The 16356-nt window shown below is 61.1% G+C and overlaps 2 protein-coding genes across 5 annotated transcripts in view; one reads left to right on the top strand and one right to left on the bottom strand.

Annotated features, from left to right (window-relative positions):
* NT5DC2 (5'-nucleotidase domain containing 2) lies at positions 1-8778 on the top strand. 2 transcript variants are annotated; one of them, XM_077858645.1, is made up of 15 exons: positions 121-232; positions 1528-1593; positions 3932-4116; positions 4254-4328; positions 4575-4630; positions 4734-4827; positions 5012-5140; positions 5247-5307; positions 5385-5487; positions 5608-5709; positions 5895-5976; positions 7862-7948; positions 8045-8185; positions 8270-8334; positions 8415-8778. In XM_077858645.1, the coding sequence occupies exons 1-15, from the start codon at positions 214-216 to the stop codon at positions 8674-8676; spliced, it is 1527 nt and encodes a 508-aa protein (XP_077714771.1). In that variant the 5' UTR covers positions 121-213; the 3' UTR covers positions 8677-8778. The 2 variants fall into 2 exon arrangements, with proteins under 2 accessions (XP_077714770.1, XP_077714771.1); XM_077858644.1 differs by lacking the exon at positions 1528-1593 and having other exon boundaries at positions 1-232.
* Positions 8647-16356, bottom strand: part of STAB1 (stabilin 1) — a 27069-nt gene continuing 19359 nt past the window's right edge. For all 3 annotated transcript variants that reach the window (XM_077858642.1, XM_077858641.1, XM_077858643.1), the window contains 28 exons: positions 16079-16204; positions 15834-15907; positions 15607-15681; positions 15254-15376; positions 14900-14947; positions 14609-14686; positions 14300-14446; positions 13768-13908; positions 13594-13653; positions 13058-13234; positions 12888-12974; positions 12644-12793; positions 12487-12543; positions 12203-12404; positions 11686-11835; positions 11498-11602; positions 11216-11323; positions 10938-11131; positions 10693-10837; positions 10479-10612; positions 10221-10386; positions 10033-10142; positions 9816-9935; positions 9580-9729; positions 9396-9500; positions 9150-9296; positions 8943-9059; positions 8647-8857 (listed from right to left, as the gene is read on the bottom strand). In XM_077858642.1, the coding sequence (XP_077714768.1) occupies positions 8801-8857; positions 8943-9059; positions 9150-9296; positions 9396-9500; positions 9580-9729; positions 9816-9935; positions 10033-10142; positions 10221-10386; positions 10479-10612; positions 10693-10837; positions 10938-11131; positions 11216-11323; positions 11498-11602; positions 11686-11835; positions 12203-12404; positions 12487-12543; positions 12644-12793; positions 12888-12974; positions 13058-13234; positions 13594-13653; positions 13768-13908; positions 14300-14446; positions 14609-14686; positions 14900-14947; positions 15254-15376; positions 15607-15681; positions 15834-15907; positions 16079-16204 (3353 nt within the window). In that variant the 3' untranslated portion in view covers positions 8647-8800. The remainder of the gene's footprint in view (positions 8858-8942; positions 9060-9149; positions 9297-9395; positions 9501-9579; positions 9730-9815; positions 9936-10032; positions 10143-10220; positions 10387-10478; positions 10613-10692; positions 10838-10937; positions 11132-11215; positions 11324-11497; positions 11603-11685; positions 11836-12202; positions 12405-12486; positions 12544-12643; positions 12794-12887; positions 12975-13057; positions 13235-13593; positions 13654-13767; positions 13909-14299; positions 14447-14608; positions 14687-14899; positions 14948-15253; positions 15377-15606; positions 15682-15833; positions 15908-16078; positions 16205-16356) is intronic.

Consider the following 16356-nt stretch of genomic DNA (forward strand, 5'->3'; position numbering starts at 1 on the left):
ATGGCGGGTGCGGGGCTGCGGGCGGCCGCTCGGCGCTGGCTGCCGTGCGGGGGCCGCGGCGGGCCGCGAGCCGCCTCGTCCTCGCCCTCCTGCCCTGGCTGCGGCCCCCCGGGGCCCGGCGCCCACTGCCCGGGCGCCCCGCGCTCCGCGCCCGCCCCGGCGCCCGCCGGCGGCGCCGAACTCAGCGCGCACCTGTGGGCGCGTTACCAGGACATGAGGAGGCTGGTGCACGGTGGGTGAGCCGCGGCGGGACGGGCGCCGGGTGTCCGCCGGGCGGACGCAGACCCGCCGTCTCGGGCAGCCCCGGGCGCCGCTGCGGGGAACGCGCGCTCGAGGGGCTCTCCGGGGCCCCGCGGCCCGGGCGGCTCCTCGGGAGGCTTCTGGGGCCGCCGCGACCCCGACGCCCGGAGGCAGGTGGGCAGACGGGAGGTTTGCGCCCTAGCGCCGTCGGCGGGAGCTCGGGGTGCCCGCAGCGGCCTCCGGAATGCGGAGCCCCCACCGTCCTTCCTGGCGGTCCCGCCTGCTGGTCCCGCCTGCCGGGAGGCTGCGGCGGAAATGCCCCCAACCCCTTGTTCTCTTAGGGGCCCGTGGTTGGGGCGGGAGCGTCGGGGACAAAGCCCGCCGGCGGCGCTGCCCGACCCAAGCGGAGACCGACTAGGCTTTGCAAGCGCCTGTAGGTTGCGACCGAGGTCCGGAGGACTCTCAGCGCAGGAGGGGAAGGTATTGGTTGGAGAAACGAGACCAAGCCGCCCCAGGGCCCTGGAGTCCACAAGGGTGGCTGCATCCGGGGCCAGGACACTTACCTCCTGTACCCTCCTCTCTAGCACTCTCTCCCGCTGCAGAATGGGCTGATGAAGCCTGAGGCCCCCTCCCCCCCCAGAGGTCCTGCTGTGCTGGGATGCCCTGATGAGGCCAGAGAGCTGAGGGTGCTCAGCACTTGGCCCGGATCTCCTGAGGCTCTGCCTCTGCAGCAGACAGATACGTTTGGGCTTGACCATAGCTTCACCGACACGCCAGGTGGTACTCGCGGGCCTCACTCTCTCAGACCTTCAGTGTCCACAGGGTAAAACACAACCCTAGGGCCACTGTCCAGGATTGTGGTGATGACTCAGAAGGCCAAGAAAGGGCAGGGACCTTCCAGAGGAGCCCCCAAGGGTGGTGCTGCTTTCATTGTCTGGTAAGACAAAGTGGCCCTGCCTGGAAGATTCCAGCTGAGAGCATGGGGCTTCCAGTGTAGCTGTGTGGAGAGCTGGACAGGACTCACCTGAGAAGCTCAAGGCAGAATAGTTAAGACCCTGAGGAATGAAGGTTCTGAAGCCCTTGGGCTTCTATCAGGACCCCCCCCACACACACACACACAACACACACACCACCACCACCCTGTCAGTGGAGAGGCCAGGCCTGAGAGGCTGTTTAAGAAGATACCTTTGCTCTGGGTCTGGAGAAGCCTGCCTGCCTTGTAGGTATGGGAGAGAACATAGGGAGGCCTGTTGGGTTTTGTCACACCACGCTCATCCATATTTTCAGATCTTCACAAAGACACCGTTGCTTCTCTTGATGTGAAAGGGGCAAGGTCATTTCTCGGATGCCATGGTGAGCGTCAGGATGAGCCAGCCTTGCACCCAAGTCCTGACTCCCCTCTCTTGACTGGGCTTTTTGGGGGAGATTCTGGGCACTGAGATATGCCCTGGGCTAATGCCTGTGGGCAAAACTATGCCAGGCTTAGTGCCTCCCTACTAGTGTAGGGACACTGGAGGGCTGGGCTAAGGTGAGGGAGAGTGATTAAGGCAGGTGGAGTGACCTCCATTTGAACCTCAACTCCGATGCCTACTGCTGGATGGTTTAGAGCAAGTGACTTCACCTCCCTGAGCCCGTTTCTTCCTCTGGATGATGGATGAATAAGTGTGACCACCTCACAGGATTGGGGTGAGGCTTGAACATGATGAGCCTCTAAGGCACCCAGCAAGTGCACACAGCAGCAGCTGGGAGGATGGCACCCACAGTGAGTCTTACAGCTGCCGTGGGGAAGAGTCAGCCCTGGAGCCTGGGGCAGGAGTGGGGCAGGCGGAGAAAAGCAAAAGAGGGCACAGTGAGCCCAGTGAGGGGGTACATCCAGTTCACCCAATCTTGCGCACCACCACAGCCCTGTGGCCCCCAGAGTCCAGAAATCCTGTCAGGAGGGCAGACAGTATGGGCTGCTTCCCCATCCTGCTTTGTTCCTCAGAGGATCATCCATCCCCAGGAACATCCTCAAGGACAGAGGTGAAAGCCTGGGCTTGGCCAGCACCCTGCCAGCAAGGGGCCGCACTGCCACAGGGATCCCACCCCTCCTGGCCGTCTCTTGGTGTTGTACCAAGAGTCACTGTTGGTGCCCAGGAACTCAGGCTCCTGCAGAGGGCAAGGCCCAGGGCCCTAGTGACACCAGAGGGGCATCTCAGAAGCAGCTCCCTAGAGAGCTGAGGTCAGCTGCGTCTCATGTGCATCCCAAGTGAGGAGTTTTCTGTCTGCACCCACAAGTCTGTCAAACAGCTGCTCTGTGCCAGGCTTGTGTTGGCCTGCGGCCCCTAAAGGAACCAGCTACACTTGTTCCCCCACCCACACCCTACCCTTGGCTCCAAAGGGAAGGGGGTAGGGGTGGAGCCTGTGTTCCAAAGGGGCCTCCAAGGCAAAGCTTGGAGCATGGGAGCTCATAAGTGTCTGCTTTTGAGCACAGGCAGCTGCCAGGCATGCTGCATGGCCCAGAGCTTCTGCTTCAAGAGCATGCCTGGTTGTGGCTGAGACAGGAATTCCTTGGAGGCTTGGGCTGTTTGTGTGGGCCTCCACCACAGGTTAGAGGTCTCAGGAATGGGGCCACCTGGAGCTACTGCAAGGCGGTGCCCTGTGCTCCTAGTCCTGCCTGTCCCCCCTCCAGTAGCCCCTACTCCTTGAGCGATGCAGGGGAACCTGTGACAGGGAGGTGACAGGCTCCAGAGGTGCATCGCTCATCGAATCCTACTTTGCTGCAGAGTGGAAATGCCACACACAGCACGTTCCGTATGGCCCTCTCAGTAATTCTGTAAGTAGGCACAGTTTTGATTTCCCCTTTAAAGATAGGGAATCTGAGGCCCAAGAGGTGAGGTGACTTTCCTGAGGTCACAACTGTGAGAGGTAGGGCTTGGCCTGGTCTGTCTGACCTCAAAGCCCATGTCCTTTCTCCATCCACCTCCCCTACTGTACAGATGGAGAAACTGAGGCAGATGAGCCCTTATCCTCCCCTGCTTCCCTAAGACTCTTAAGAGTCTATTCTTCATAGTTCCTCACTCAACCTCAGTAGCAGCCAGGTGCCTGAGGTGGCTGTGACCACATCCCCAGGGGGGAGCAGCCTGGTTACTGGCCCACAACCCAACATCACACGTCCTGCCTGTCGTAATTAGCAATGTTCCCTGGCTAGAAGCAGCAAATGTCATTATGTAGACTGGCGGGCAGCTGAAATCCGATTAGAGGGGCCACAGGCTGTGGCAGGTGCTCAGAGCTGGGAGTCCAAGTGACAGGAGATACCCAGTATCCCCCACTCCTGTCATGTTCCCCAGCCCAGGCTGCAGGCAAGATGGAAAGGGTCTGAGCCTGGCCATGGCTCCGATGGGGTGATGGGAGCCTGGAGGAAAGATTGACTCAGTGCACCTGCTGGGCTGTGAGCAGTGGTGTAACCCAAGACCCACCGTTAGAAGCTCCAGCAGGGGCGTTGGCCCAGTGCCATCTCTGCCTTACCCCAACCATGTGAGCCCAGGCAAGTGAACTCTCTGATCCTCAGTTTGACCATATGCAGCCTTGGGCTCAGATGACGCTGGTAGTTTCACGAGGCCCCCAGACCTGTGCACCTAGAAAGTGCTCGGTAATTATTTGTTGCTGCTGTGCTCATCCTCCTCATCATACCTGCATCTCCTCCCTCCAGACCTCCTGCCCCCCGAGGTCTGCAGTCTCCTGAACCCAGCAGCCATCTATGCCAACAATGAGATAAGCCTGCGTGATGTGGAAGTCTATGGCTTTGACTATGACTACACGCTGGCCCAGTATGCAGACGCGCTGCACCCCGAGATCTTCAGTGCTGCCCGTGACATCCTAATTGAGCACTACAAGGTGAGGCTGGCCAAGCCAGTGGCCCAGGCCCTGGAGAAACTCCAGGCTGAGTCATGGGGGTCCCCTGAGGCAGCTGTTCAGCTGGAGGTGTGGTTGTGCAGCTGGCTCAGGCCTGGCCCACCCCTGTTCCCAAACAGTACCCAGAGGGGATCCGGAAGTATGACTATGACCCCAGCTTTGCCATCCGAGGCCTCCACTACGACATTCAGAAGGTGAGTGGCAAGGCCACAGATTCCAGTGACCCCCTCCTGATTGGATGTGCGTCAGCACTGCTTCCTTAGCCCTCCCTCTCTAAAGGGGGCGATCCACTTGGCCTCAAAGCTGCAGCTCCCTCTTGACAGGCACACGATCCCCTTGGTACCTTTCCACTGGGGCTTTGGCACCGGGGGCCAGAAGAGGCTGGCTCCAGGCCAACAGAAACTCCCATCTCACCGCCTGTCCTACTCTGCTGTCCCCAGAGCCTTCTGATGAAGATTGATGCCTTCCACTACGTGCAGCTGGGGACGGCCTACAGGTCAGTGCAGACTTCCCAGCCTAACAACCCCCGCCCCGCAACTATATGCTGTGGCCTCACCTCAGGACCACTTTGGACTCATGATGTCTGCACACCCACTCAGGGGCCTCCAGCCTGTGCCTGATGAGGAGGTGATCGATTTATATGGGGGCACCCAGCATATCCCTCTGTACCAGATGAGCGGCTTCTATGGCAAGGTACTCCATATGCCACTGCCCCGGGCAGCCAGCTCAGTGATCTCTCGACACACCCCAGTGGGCCAGCCCTGACCCGCAGGCAGTGCCTCTCTACAAGTGTCCCAAGACAGATTCGGAGCCTTGGTCTCCAGGGCTAGGGGTGGTGGAGCTGGAGGGCTTGCTGAGGTGGTGGCCCCCTCTGCAGGGTCCCTCCATCAAGCAGTTCATGGACATCTTCTCGCTGCCGGAGATGGCGCTGCTGTCCTGCGTGGTAGACCACTTTCTGGGTCATGGCCTGGAGTTTGACCAAGCGCATCTCTACAAGGATGTAACGGTGAGGATGTTGGGCCTCTTGGGGTGGCAGGGAAGGTGAAGGCAGCCTCAGCAGGGCAGGCCTTCCTCTGCCCCACTGCATCCTTACTGTCCTGCATTGTCCCCAGGATGCCATCCGAGATGTGCACGTAAAAGGCCTCATGTACCAGTGGATTGAACGGGATATGGGTAAGGGTAGACAGTAGCCCTGTGTGGCTTCCTGGCCAGGGACCAGGCTGGCCCTCACAGACCCATCTCCCCATTAGAGAAGTACATCTTGAGAGGGGACGAGACGTTCGCTGTCCTGAGCCGTCTGGTGGCACATGGGAAACAGCTGTTCCTCATCACCAACAGCCCTTTCAGCTTTGTGTGAGCTGCCTGTGGTTGGGAAGGAGGGCCCTGAGGGGAGGGGGGAGCAGGTGGCGCCCGGGGAGTGGCCTCCCTCAGTCCACCTGCTGCCTGTTCCACCTCTGCCCCCCCTCTGCCCAGGGACAAGGGGATGAGGCACATGGTGGGTCCCGACTGGCGCCAGCTCTTTGACGTGGTCATCGTCCAGGCTGACAAACCCAGCTTCTTCACTGACCGACGCAAGTATGGGCCTAGCAGGGGTGATGGGGCCAGGGTGTGGGGACTGGCCTTTCCTCAGCACCCTGTGTGCTTGGGGTAGGGACACCCCCTTGTCAGCATGTGGCCTTTGCAGAGTGGGGAAAGGTGCCTGTCCCCAGTCTTGCCCCAGACTGGAAATCAAGCCCTTTCCTGCCCCCTCCCTGCCCCAGGCCTTTCAGAAAACTCGATGAGAAGGGCTCCCTGCACTGGGACCGCATCACCCGCCTGGAGAAGGGCAAAATCTACCGGCAGGTGAGTGCTATCTAGGTGACCTAACCACAGCCCCAGCTGCAGAGGACTGGCAGCACAACCCTGCCCTGCCCCCACACATCTGCTGTGGCTCTGCTCCCCCCTCCCCCTGCACCGTGTCCAGAGGCGCAGGCTGCTCAGGCTGCCGGGTTTGAATTCTAGGTTTACTACTCAATAGCAGAGGGAGTCTGGCTGGCCCACTTGACCTCTCTGTGCCTTGCTTTTCTATAAAAGAGGTAAAATATATTTAAAAAAAAAAAAAAAAAAGGCATTCTTCTTGAATTGTGGTATAAAGCCCTTAAATTAGGCATTTACTGAATACCCCATAAATGATAAATGGTGCTGTTACTTGGGGCTGACCACTGCTGCACCCCACCACCCCAGCTGGTGGGGTGAGGGGGACCCCTTTTCCTAACTGGTGTCTAGGAAGATGAGAAGGGGGCCTAGTGCTAGGGTGTGGGTGGCGATTAAGGAACAGGATTAAGGTGTTTGGCCGTGGATGGAATGCGGAAATCCTGGCTGAGCTGGTCCCCTTTGAGGGTGGCAGTTCCAGGGGCTGGGGGAGGGAGGCCGTCAGCAGTTGGGTCAGGGGAACTGAGGCCTGGACTGCATGCGGTACACACAACCCGGTGGCACCCAACTCTCCATGGCCCCTTGGGCGCAGGCTCTTTCCCTGGGCTCTGAGGGTGATGCCCTCTTTTGTCTTGGCATCTTAGCCAAGCCTGAGGAGGGTCATGCACCTTGTGGGGAACAGGACTTTTTCTCCTTTGGCGACTTGCAGCCTTTTCTTTATATTTGATGATCTGAAGTTTTGTTTTGTGCATGTGCTGGATCCTGCTTGCTTCTCGTCTTTGTGCCACCCCCACCGCCGTCTCCTTGTGCAGGAACCCCAGGTTCTGTCTTGCCTGACGCGGCACCTTGTACCTCGAGATTCTTTTTTTTTTTTTTTTTTTTTTTAATTTATGATAGTCATACAGAGAGAGAGAGGCAGAGACATAGGCAGAGGGAGAAGCAGGCTCCATGCACCGGGAGCCTGACGTGGGACTCAATCCCGGGTCTTCAGGATCGCGCCCTGGGCCAAAGGCAGGCGCTAAATCGCTGCGCCACCCAGGGATCCCTTTCTTTCTTTCTTTTTTTTTTTTTTTTATGATATACCTCGAGATTCTTAGTTCAGGGCCCATCCCGGCCCCACCACCCGCTCATACTTGGCTCTGCAGCCTCCCGCCTTGAGCTTAATTCAATAATTAAGTCTTTTGCGACCACCTATGTCCACCAAGGCTTGTTTTTCCTGGCCTCTTACAGTCACAGGCTGCTGTAGTGACTCCTTTGTGCCAAATATGAATTCTTCTAATTTCTGGGGTGTGGGCCCCTGCCCCAATAGCTGTTGGACTTCCCGCTCTGGGCCCCCTGCCCCATTTTCTGCTCTCCCGAGAGCTTCCTCTATTGTGTTTGAGCCTGACTGCTTTCATCTTTTCTCTGGCTTTGGAGCAGGGGGGCAGATGGCTTCACAGTGAGATCTGCTGAGTCCCTCTGGGCTCAGGCCTGGGAGGACAGGAAGGGCTTCAGGGCCATGGGCTTGCTGCTGGAGTTCGTTTCCCACAGCATGGGGTCCCTGGGGTGGGTGTGAGGCCACAGGGAGGGGAGGCCCTGGAGGCACAGGGCACCATGCCAGGCCTCCAGGAGACCTTCCTGTTGGGGGGAAGACCCCCTTCCTGCCTGAGAGGGGGAGGAGGAGACAAGGGCCAGAGCCAGGGGACAGTGAGGCCACGGGAAAGGGCAGCCAGGCGTCCAGCTGGAGGGGCCTCACTGTCCCTGGGGATTCGGGAGGGGCAGTGGAGAACAAGGCGTGGTACACTGTGCTCAGCAGTACCCCCCCAACTCTCCCCAGGGAAACCTGTATGACTTCCTGCGCCTGACAGAATGGCGGGGACCCCGCGTGCTCTACTTTGGAGACCACCTGTACAGTGACCTGGCGGTGAGGGGGCAAGGCGGGGCTCAGTGGTGAGAGAGGGACGGAGGGAGCCCTGCTCGCTGATGCTGAACCCTATCCTCTGCCCCACCCACCCTACAGGACCTCATGCTGCGGCACGGCTGGCGAACGGGTGCCATCATCCCCGAGCTGGAGCGCGAGATCCGCATCATCAACACGGAGCAGTATATGCACTCTCTGACGTGGCAGCAGGCGCTCACCGGGCTGCTGGAGCGCATGCAGGTGGGGGGTGGGGAGGCAGGGGCGGGTTGGGGGGTTAGAGCTGCTGCCTGGGCACACACCCAGCACCCTCCTCATCTCCCCCAGACGTACCAGGATGCTGAGTCGCGGCAGGTGCTGGCTGCCTGGATGAAGGAGCGCCAGGAGCTGAGGTGGGTGGAGGGGAGGGGAGGGGAGCTGAGGGGTCCTGCTGTCCCTGTGCCCCCTCAAGCACCTCATGTCTGCTTCACAGGTGCATCACCAAGGCGCTGTTCAACGCTCAGTTTGGGAGCATCTTTCGCACCTTCCACAACCCCACTTACTTCTCACGGCGCCTTGTGCGCTTCTCTGACCTCTACATGGCCTCCCTCAGCTGTCTGCTCAACTACCGGGTAGACTTCACCTTCTACCCACGCCGCACGCCCCTGCAGCATGAGGCACCGCTCTGGATGGACCAGCTCTGCACTGGCTGCATGAAGACGCCCTTTCTTAGCGACATGGCCCACATCCGTTGAGGGCACCTTTATTGTCCACAGCAGGTCCTAACCCCTCCTGTCCCACCCACACTGGGCTCCAGTCCAGGGCGGGCAATAAAAGTGGTCTCCCTTTTGCTCCTGCCTCTGTCTGGCTCTAGCCTTGTCACTTGACCGCGAGGATCCTCTGAGTGTCGGGGAAGTCGTCCTCTAGGAGTGAGTCCTAGGGGTGAGGAGAGGACCATTTGTGGCTGGGCTGGAACCAGGTCCTGGGTCCCCTTCCACCGTCCCTCACCCCCCACACTCACATCAAAGGGCTCACAAAAGGCATCGTGGCTGCCAAAGACTGGGTTGGGGACAGAGACCAGGGTTGGGCTGGTCCCTTCCTGCCAGGGGGAGAAGTCCTCCTCAGCATCATCTTCTGCCTGAAAAGAGGTGAGTGGTGAGGGCCTTGAGCAAGATCAATGGACCCAACTACTCCCAACCTTCCCCCTCCGCCCCCAAAATGGCCCTACCTGGAAGGTAGAGAAGCCAAAGCCTGTGGCCTTGCCTCGAGCACGGAGGTAGAAGGCTCCCGCCACTAGGCCAAGCAGTGCTCCAGCAGCTACCACGGCTCCCACGCCTGCCATCACAGGTGGAGCCTCCGGTGCTACCACCGCCCGCTGCAAACAAATAGAGCGTCAAGGCCACGTGGGGCAGGGCTGTCCCCTCACCCCATGTTCTGCTTCTTGTCCTCCTCGTCCCATCCCCCACGAACTCACAGGCTGCAGGGGTGCCAAGAGCGGCCTGGCCAGAGCATGGATGATGCCATTGAATGCCATGATGTCCCACACGACGACATGGCTGACCACAACTGCCCCTGGGGCCTGTAGGGAGACCAGAGTCAGGCCAAGTGGGTGAGTGATGGCTGGGGGCCAGCGGGGGAGGTGCAGTAGCCAAACTTACCACGGGGGCCCAGGAACTGTTGTCAGGGCCTACAGCACTAAAGACGAGGCTGAGGCCTGAGTGGGCAAGGAGCACAGTATCCTGGCTGGCATTAGTGCTCAGGAATGTGGTATTGGAGGCATGCAGCTCCAGGTCTGGGCCACTCAGTGTCTGTGGGCAAAGCAAGGCCTATTGGTCCAGGGTAGCCGGAGGCATCAGCGATGGGCTTGGATCTGCCTGCAGCCCCTGCTAGTTACCGTGTTGTCGAGGAAGCCTTCGTTGACAGGAACGAAGAGTGTCTTGTAGGTGAGCTCGTCGTCCAGAAAGTCCAGGAAGTCAAGGCCCCGAGGGGTGGCATTGGCATAGCCCAGCAGCATCTGGATAAAGGGGTTGTAGATAGGACCGTGAGCAGGCTCCCTCCCCAGGGACCTCAGCTATCCACACCCTCAGCCCTAAGGCTGGGCCCCTGCAGACCCCATAGAAGGTGGAGAAGTTGGCCGTGGCAGCCAGGACATCCAGCAGCTTCCCGTTGCACATGCTCATCCCGTCACCCACAAAACCATGGCGGCACCGGCAGGCCACATCTGCAGGAAAGGTGGATCAGCGGGCAGGGGCCGAGCCAGGGCGTTGGCCGGGGGCCGGGGTGGGGGGCTCGGCTGCACCTTGCTCGCGGTAGCAGTAGGCATCCCAGCATTCCGAGCGGTTCTTCCGGATGCCCAGGCTGATGACGCCTACTTGACCACCACCACAGTCTGCCGCAGGGAAGACGACTGGGTGGGCAGCCGAGCCATTGGCCAGCCAGCCCAGAAGGCACAGGTGGAAGCCCAGCTGCAGAGACAGGCAGGGAAGACACTTGAGACCAAAGCCCCAACTCGAGGGGACCCCATAGACTAGGCTCTAGATCCCTGGGCCCCACACACCTTCTGGGCAGCCGAGAGCTGAGGAAGAGAAGCAAGAACAGCTCCCTGGGCCGCACATGCCGCCTCGGCCTCCGAGAAGTTCAGGCCGTAACGACCACTGGGGGCCTGGAGGTGGAAGACACCGGCCTGCTTCTCTGCAGAAGGGAGGGACGCATGGTCAGCCCCGCGGCACGGAGGCAAAGCAGGGACAGTGGGAGCGGGCAGGGAAGCCCACCCTGGAAGTGGAGGTCAGTGCACACAGCATCCACGTGACAGGGTGGTGGTTGGCCCAGGCAGCGGTCCACAGGCGGCTCCGGCTCTTCCACGCACTGCAGTCCGTCACCCACGTAGCCGGCATGGCACACACAGCGCCGCGTGTTCTGGGGCGGGAGAGCAGATGGGTGCTCTTCAGGGACCCAGGGCCGGGGTGGGCGCTCTGTGGACCTCCCCACCCTGCTGCTGGGCTCCCCCGCTGCTCACAGGGCCAGTGCTCAAGCAGTCCGCGTGCTCACTGCAGCCCCCTCGGCGGCCGTCGGCACAGGGGTCACGGGCCCGGCAGCTCCAGCCGTCGCCCTCGTAGTCAGGCAGGCAGGTGCAGGTGACCACGGTGCCTACTTGGCTGCAGTTGGCGTGCTGGCTGCAGCCGCCGTGCCAGTACCGGCACAGGTCCACCACTGGGGGCAGGAGAGAGTGGCAGGCCTAGGTGACAGGTAGGGGCCGGGGGGGCCTCCCACCTCACATCACACACCCCTGCTCACCTGTGCATGTGCGACCGTCCCCTTCATAGCCCAGACCGCACTCGCAGCTGTTGTCTGCGCGGCACCTGGCCTGGGGTGCGCAGGGCGGGGCACACACGGGCTGCAGCTCTGCTCCCCCCAGGGCCCACCACAACATCCCGGTTAGGAGCTGCCCTCCCAGATGCCCCCTGCCCCCTTCCCGTAGCCCCCCTCAGTGCCTCCGCCTGAGCATGCAGTTGGGGCAGGCACGGGGGTCCGCCAGCAGATAAAAGCACTTGGGGTGGGCACCGACACAGCACTCACTCAGCTGCACCTCACAGCTCGGCCCGGTCCAGCCCTCATCACAGAAGCAGGAGCCGGAGCCCCCAAGGCCCTCATCACAGCGGCCATGAGAGGTGCAGTGGCAGGCTGGAGAGAGGGACAGGCCAGAGGGTGGGGTCAGTGTGGCGGACCCCAGGGCTCAGAGGGCAGGGTAGGACAGGACAACCCACCTTGGCACTGGGGCCCAAAGGCACCCGAAGCACAGAGTTCACATGCTGTCCCTGTAAACCTTGAGTGGCACTGACACTGCCCACTGCCACTCATGCCATCCATGCATACACCATGGCCACTGCAGGGGATGCTGGCACCACCAGGGCAAGCTAGGGTGGGTAAGAGAAGGGAGGTGGGGCCCGGGCTCTCCTCAGGACGCCTACCACATGCATCCCCAGCCCAGCCATACTGTCCATCCTGCACCTGGGGCAGCCAAGCCTCTTCCAGAAGCTGCAGCTCACTAAAGTCCCCATTGCTGCTGAGCATCCCACAGATGCCCCAACCAGCACCCCTAGTAGGCTCTGCACCATTTATTTCCACACCCACCCTGCCTCTCAGAGCATTTTCACCCAGTAAAATCCGCTCAGCACCCAGAACTGTCTTCTCCCTACCACCCCAACACATTTTCCCAGGAGCAGAAGCCAGAGCTGTGCCAAAAGGGCCGGTCAGCAGCACCTGCCACCTCAGGACACTCACCTCGGCACTCACTGCCATAGTGACCAGGGCAGCAGCTGGGCTTCCAGGTAGTGGTGACGCAGTTGCGGTGACAGCCCCTGCTCAGGCCTTGGGGCTGGCCCCAGAGGCTGGACCGGGCCCAAATGCTGCGCAGTGCCAAAGAGTGCAGTGGAGGGGATGTCCAGAACTTTGAGTAGTATCTCCAGCAGGCCTCGGGGCTGCCCTGGGCCAAGGGGAGTCAAATAGCCTGAGTTTAGTGGTCCTTGGGCCATGCCTGAACCCCCACCCAGCTCCCAGGCCCTTACCTGCTCCTGTGAGCCCTCAGGACAAGGTGGCTCTAGCCCGCAAATGCTGCAGAACTTCTGGAAGGAATGGGAGCCAACATGGCAAGATCAGATAGATGGACAGGCCAGGCCAGTGAGGGTCCCTGCCTGTCTACCTGTGACCCATGGCCTCCCTCACCAGCCGCAGCGGCCGAGTCTCAAAGCGGTCACAGCGAGCACCAAGGCCAGGTGGCTCCAGCAGCTGATCGATGCCATAGGCCACACCACCCTCAAAGAGCAGGTGCCGCTGCACGATGTGGGCATCCTCCTCACCCACTGTGAGCTCACCCTGCGGGCAGAGGAGAGCACAGGGGGTCACAAGTATGCCGCAGCCCCCAACGGCCAGAGCCCCTGACTCCTGCTTCCCTCCTTCCCAGACTCACCGGCCGGGCACGGCTGCAGGAAAAGGAGATGGGGGTCCCGTGCATTGTGCGGAGTGGGCCCAGGTTGGGCAGGTCAGATGCCAAGGCCTGAGCAGATGGAGCTATGGTTGGAGCCGGGCAGGCAGGCTGGGTGGCAGGAGGTGGGGACCACGGACTGGGGGTACACCCACCTCAATGTTGCGAATCACATGGCCCCGCAGAATGGCTGCCAGCTTGTCCCGGTGATCCTCATGGTACAGCCAGTCCTGGCGGTCAGGCGGCAGGGCTTGCAGGGCAGCGTCTGTAGGCCACAGCATGGTGAGGGGCCTATGGGACGCATCCTGAAGCAGGGGCAGGAGCCCAGCCATCTGGCAAGGAGAAGCAAGCGCAGGAGTCAGGCTGGTGGGCAGACATAAGGGCTGGAACACAGAGACAAGGAAGGGGCTCCGACACCCACGTGGCCTTCTCGCCAGCCACATTCTTCTGTAGCCATCCCAGGCAGATGCACACGGGACCTACATGCGGGGGTCAACTTGCACACACCTCGCCCGCTTTCAAGTACGTGGGCACACATATGCACACCCTTGTGCTCACACTGGGAGGCTCGCTTACTCAGCCTATGTGCACACTAAAATACAGGTGAGTGTCCAGACACAGTCACTCGCACAGGGACAGTCACCTGCATACATAGCCAGGGACACAATGCCCACACACACGGGAACAGTACCTTCACCAGGCCGCTGAAGATCTTGTAACCGAAGCTCTCAGCGGCCACGGTGACGTTTTTCTGTGGAAAAGGCACTGGTGAGCCTTGAGGTCAGGCAAGGAGGGAGCAGCCTGTCTCCGTGCCCCCCTGCAGCCTGTCTTGCAAGCTCCCAGGCCTGGGCCGCTCCCCTCATACCCGCACGCCAGGGGCAGCGTCTGGCTCCCAGTGTAGCACGTCAGGAGGCAGCAGGACTTGGTCGATGAAGTGCAGGACGCCGTTCACCGCCTCGTGGTCACTGCTCACCACCCGCGCGAAGTCATTGAGGTAGACACTGCCCTGGAGGCGGGAGGAAGGGAGCCCATCGGTGGGGGGTCAGAGGCTGAGTGGTTGGGGCCGAGGTGGGGGACGGGACCTGCTCCAGGAGTCTCCAGCGGCAGGTGGGCAGGGCCAAGCCAATGGGGAAACCGTGTGTGGCTGGTGGGGGTGGGGGTGGGGGGCAGGCAGGGGCTCAGGGCCAGGCTCAGAAGTCCAGGGCCCAGGGACAGACCCTCGGTGGTGGGCATGGTCCGGAGCCAGATTTATCCATCTCCCTCTCACTTAAAGCCCACCCGGCCCAGGGGAGGTGAGAGGGTCTTAAATGCGCTGGGAGAGGGCACTGGTGCGTAGGGGCAGGGCTCAAAAGCGCTGAGTTCCGGGTCTGTGGGGTGGGCAGGCGGCCTGGGCCCACCTCCCTCTCGTGGATGCGCAGCGGGTGCCCCGACAGCGTGGTGACATAGCCCTCCTCCAGCAGCTCCTGAACGCTCAGCTGCCTGCAGCCCACCACGTGGTAGCGGAACACAAGCTGGTGATGGGCGCGAATCCTGGCCAGCTCATCCTGGAGTGGGAGTCGTGAGGGTAGAGCGTGAGGGTAGAGCGAGGCCCCCTGACTGCTACCTCTGCCCCCAGCACACCCACCCCTGCCCCACCTGCCCCAGAGGGCCCATCCCTTCCCAGCCTTGCTGGGGGTGGGGGTCGGGGTGGGGGAGGGGTGCATTACCTGGGACAGGTTGGTCATTAGATCTGCACGAGGCACAAAAACTGTGAAAGGCCCATCACCCTTGAGCTCCTTGTATTCCTGGAGGGAGGGAGTAACAGCTTGAGTGGAAAGGGGTAATTTGCAACCCGCTTGCTGCTTCCAAGGATCTTCTAGGAAAGACTTGGGCTCTGAGAGACCAGAACAGCCAACCCCCTGACCAAATGAGAAGGTGGAGGCCCAGAGGCAGGTGGGACCTGCAGTTCAGAGAGGCCCGGGCCAGGCTGAAGAACTGGAAGCCAGCTGGTCACTTACCAGGAGGTGGAGGCTGAAGAATGAGGCATGCCTGTCCCGAAGGAGCTCCTGGGGGGGGCGAGGATCAGCTCAGATTTTGGGTGGCCCCCATTCAGGGCCTGGTGCCTGTCCCAGCACCTGCAGCCCAAGGTCTGGCCAAGGCAGAGATGAGGAAAGGAAAGCCGGGGGTCTGAGCTGGGTTCAGGATTAGCTTCATGGATCATAGCTGGGTCAGGCCCAGGTGGAGTCAGGGGGTCAGGGTCATGGTCAAGGCCAGGATCAGGATCAAATCTGGAGTCTTAACCAATATCCTGGGTCAGGCCCATGGGGGTCATCACCAAGGCTGGGTCAGGGGTCCAACTTGGGCATCATTACCAGGCCGACACGAGCGCGGCAGGTGAAGCCATCACCCACAGTGTGGGCCGCATCACAGGTGCACGTCCTCTGGCCATCCCCTGTGCTTTTGCACACAGCATAGGGACTGCAGCCTCCATTATTCTGAGGCGGGGATAGGAGACAGAGACATCAGTGGCTCCCAGACTCCTCTGGGTTAGGGGCCATAAAGACCCTTGTCCAGCCCCCAAAGCCCCGTTTGCTCCTGAGCAGTCAGATTTGAGCTTGTGGGGGGTGGGGGCGGCTCACCCTTCAGAGACCGTAATGGGGCAGGGAGATCTGGCTCCCATCTAAGTCCCTTTCCCCTATGAAATGAGGCAGGGCTGGGGTCTGACCTGGGAGCAAGGGTTCAGGAGTTCACAGGTCCGGATGCCATCCCCACTGTAACCCTCACGGCAGCTGCAGGAGACCTGTCCCAAATTCTGATCAGTGCGGCTGCTGGGACCCAAGACCAGGCCAGCGCCCTGGACAGAAGGAGCTCCTCCTCCCCTGCCTGGTCTGAGGGCACCCCCCACCCATGAAGGAGTGGCACAGCCCCAGTGTCCACCTCTGTTGTGCTGACCTGCTGGGGGCCTGTGGAGATACAGTCGGCGTGCATGTGGCAGCCCCCGTGGTGGATGAGACAGTTGTTGACTTCTGCGGGGAGAGACGCTGGCGTGAGAGGTGGCCCTTCCGTTCATCTGTGCGTTCAGGTGTCACCACCATGCTGTCAGGGTCCCTGTGAGCCCCTCAGCCTCTCCTAGTCTTACAACACTGAAGCCAGACCCCTGGCCCCACGTACATGCAAGGTGGGGACCCCAGCCTTACCCTGGCATAGCTCCCCGTCTCCTGTGTAGCCATCCTGGCAGGTGCATGTCCGCTGCCCTGGCGCCACCTTAGTGCAGTTGGCATGGGGGGAGCAGCCCCCATGGTCATGAGCACAAGGGTCCACCTCTAGGGGTAGATGATCCCAGAGAGCTGTGAGGAGCAGGCCCAGCGACGGCATGGGGGCAGGGGAGGAGGGCATGGGAGAACGGAAAGGGTCAGAGGGAAGGGTAAGACCTGAGATGGGACTGGGATAGAAACTAGACCCAGGAGGCCTGGGG

The sequence above is a fragment of the Canis aureus genome, chromosome 19 (assembly GCF_053574225.1).
Source record: "Canis aureus isolate CA01 chromosome 19, VMU_Caureus_v.1.0, whole genome shotgun sequence".
Taxonomy (NCBI): domain Eukaryota; kingdom Metazoa; phylum Chordata; class Mammalia; order Carnivora; family Canidae; genus Canis; species Canis aureus.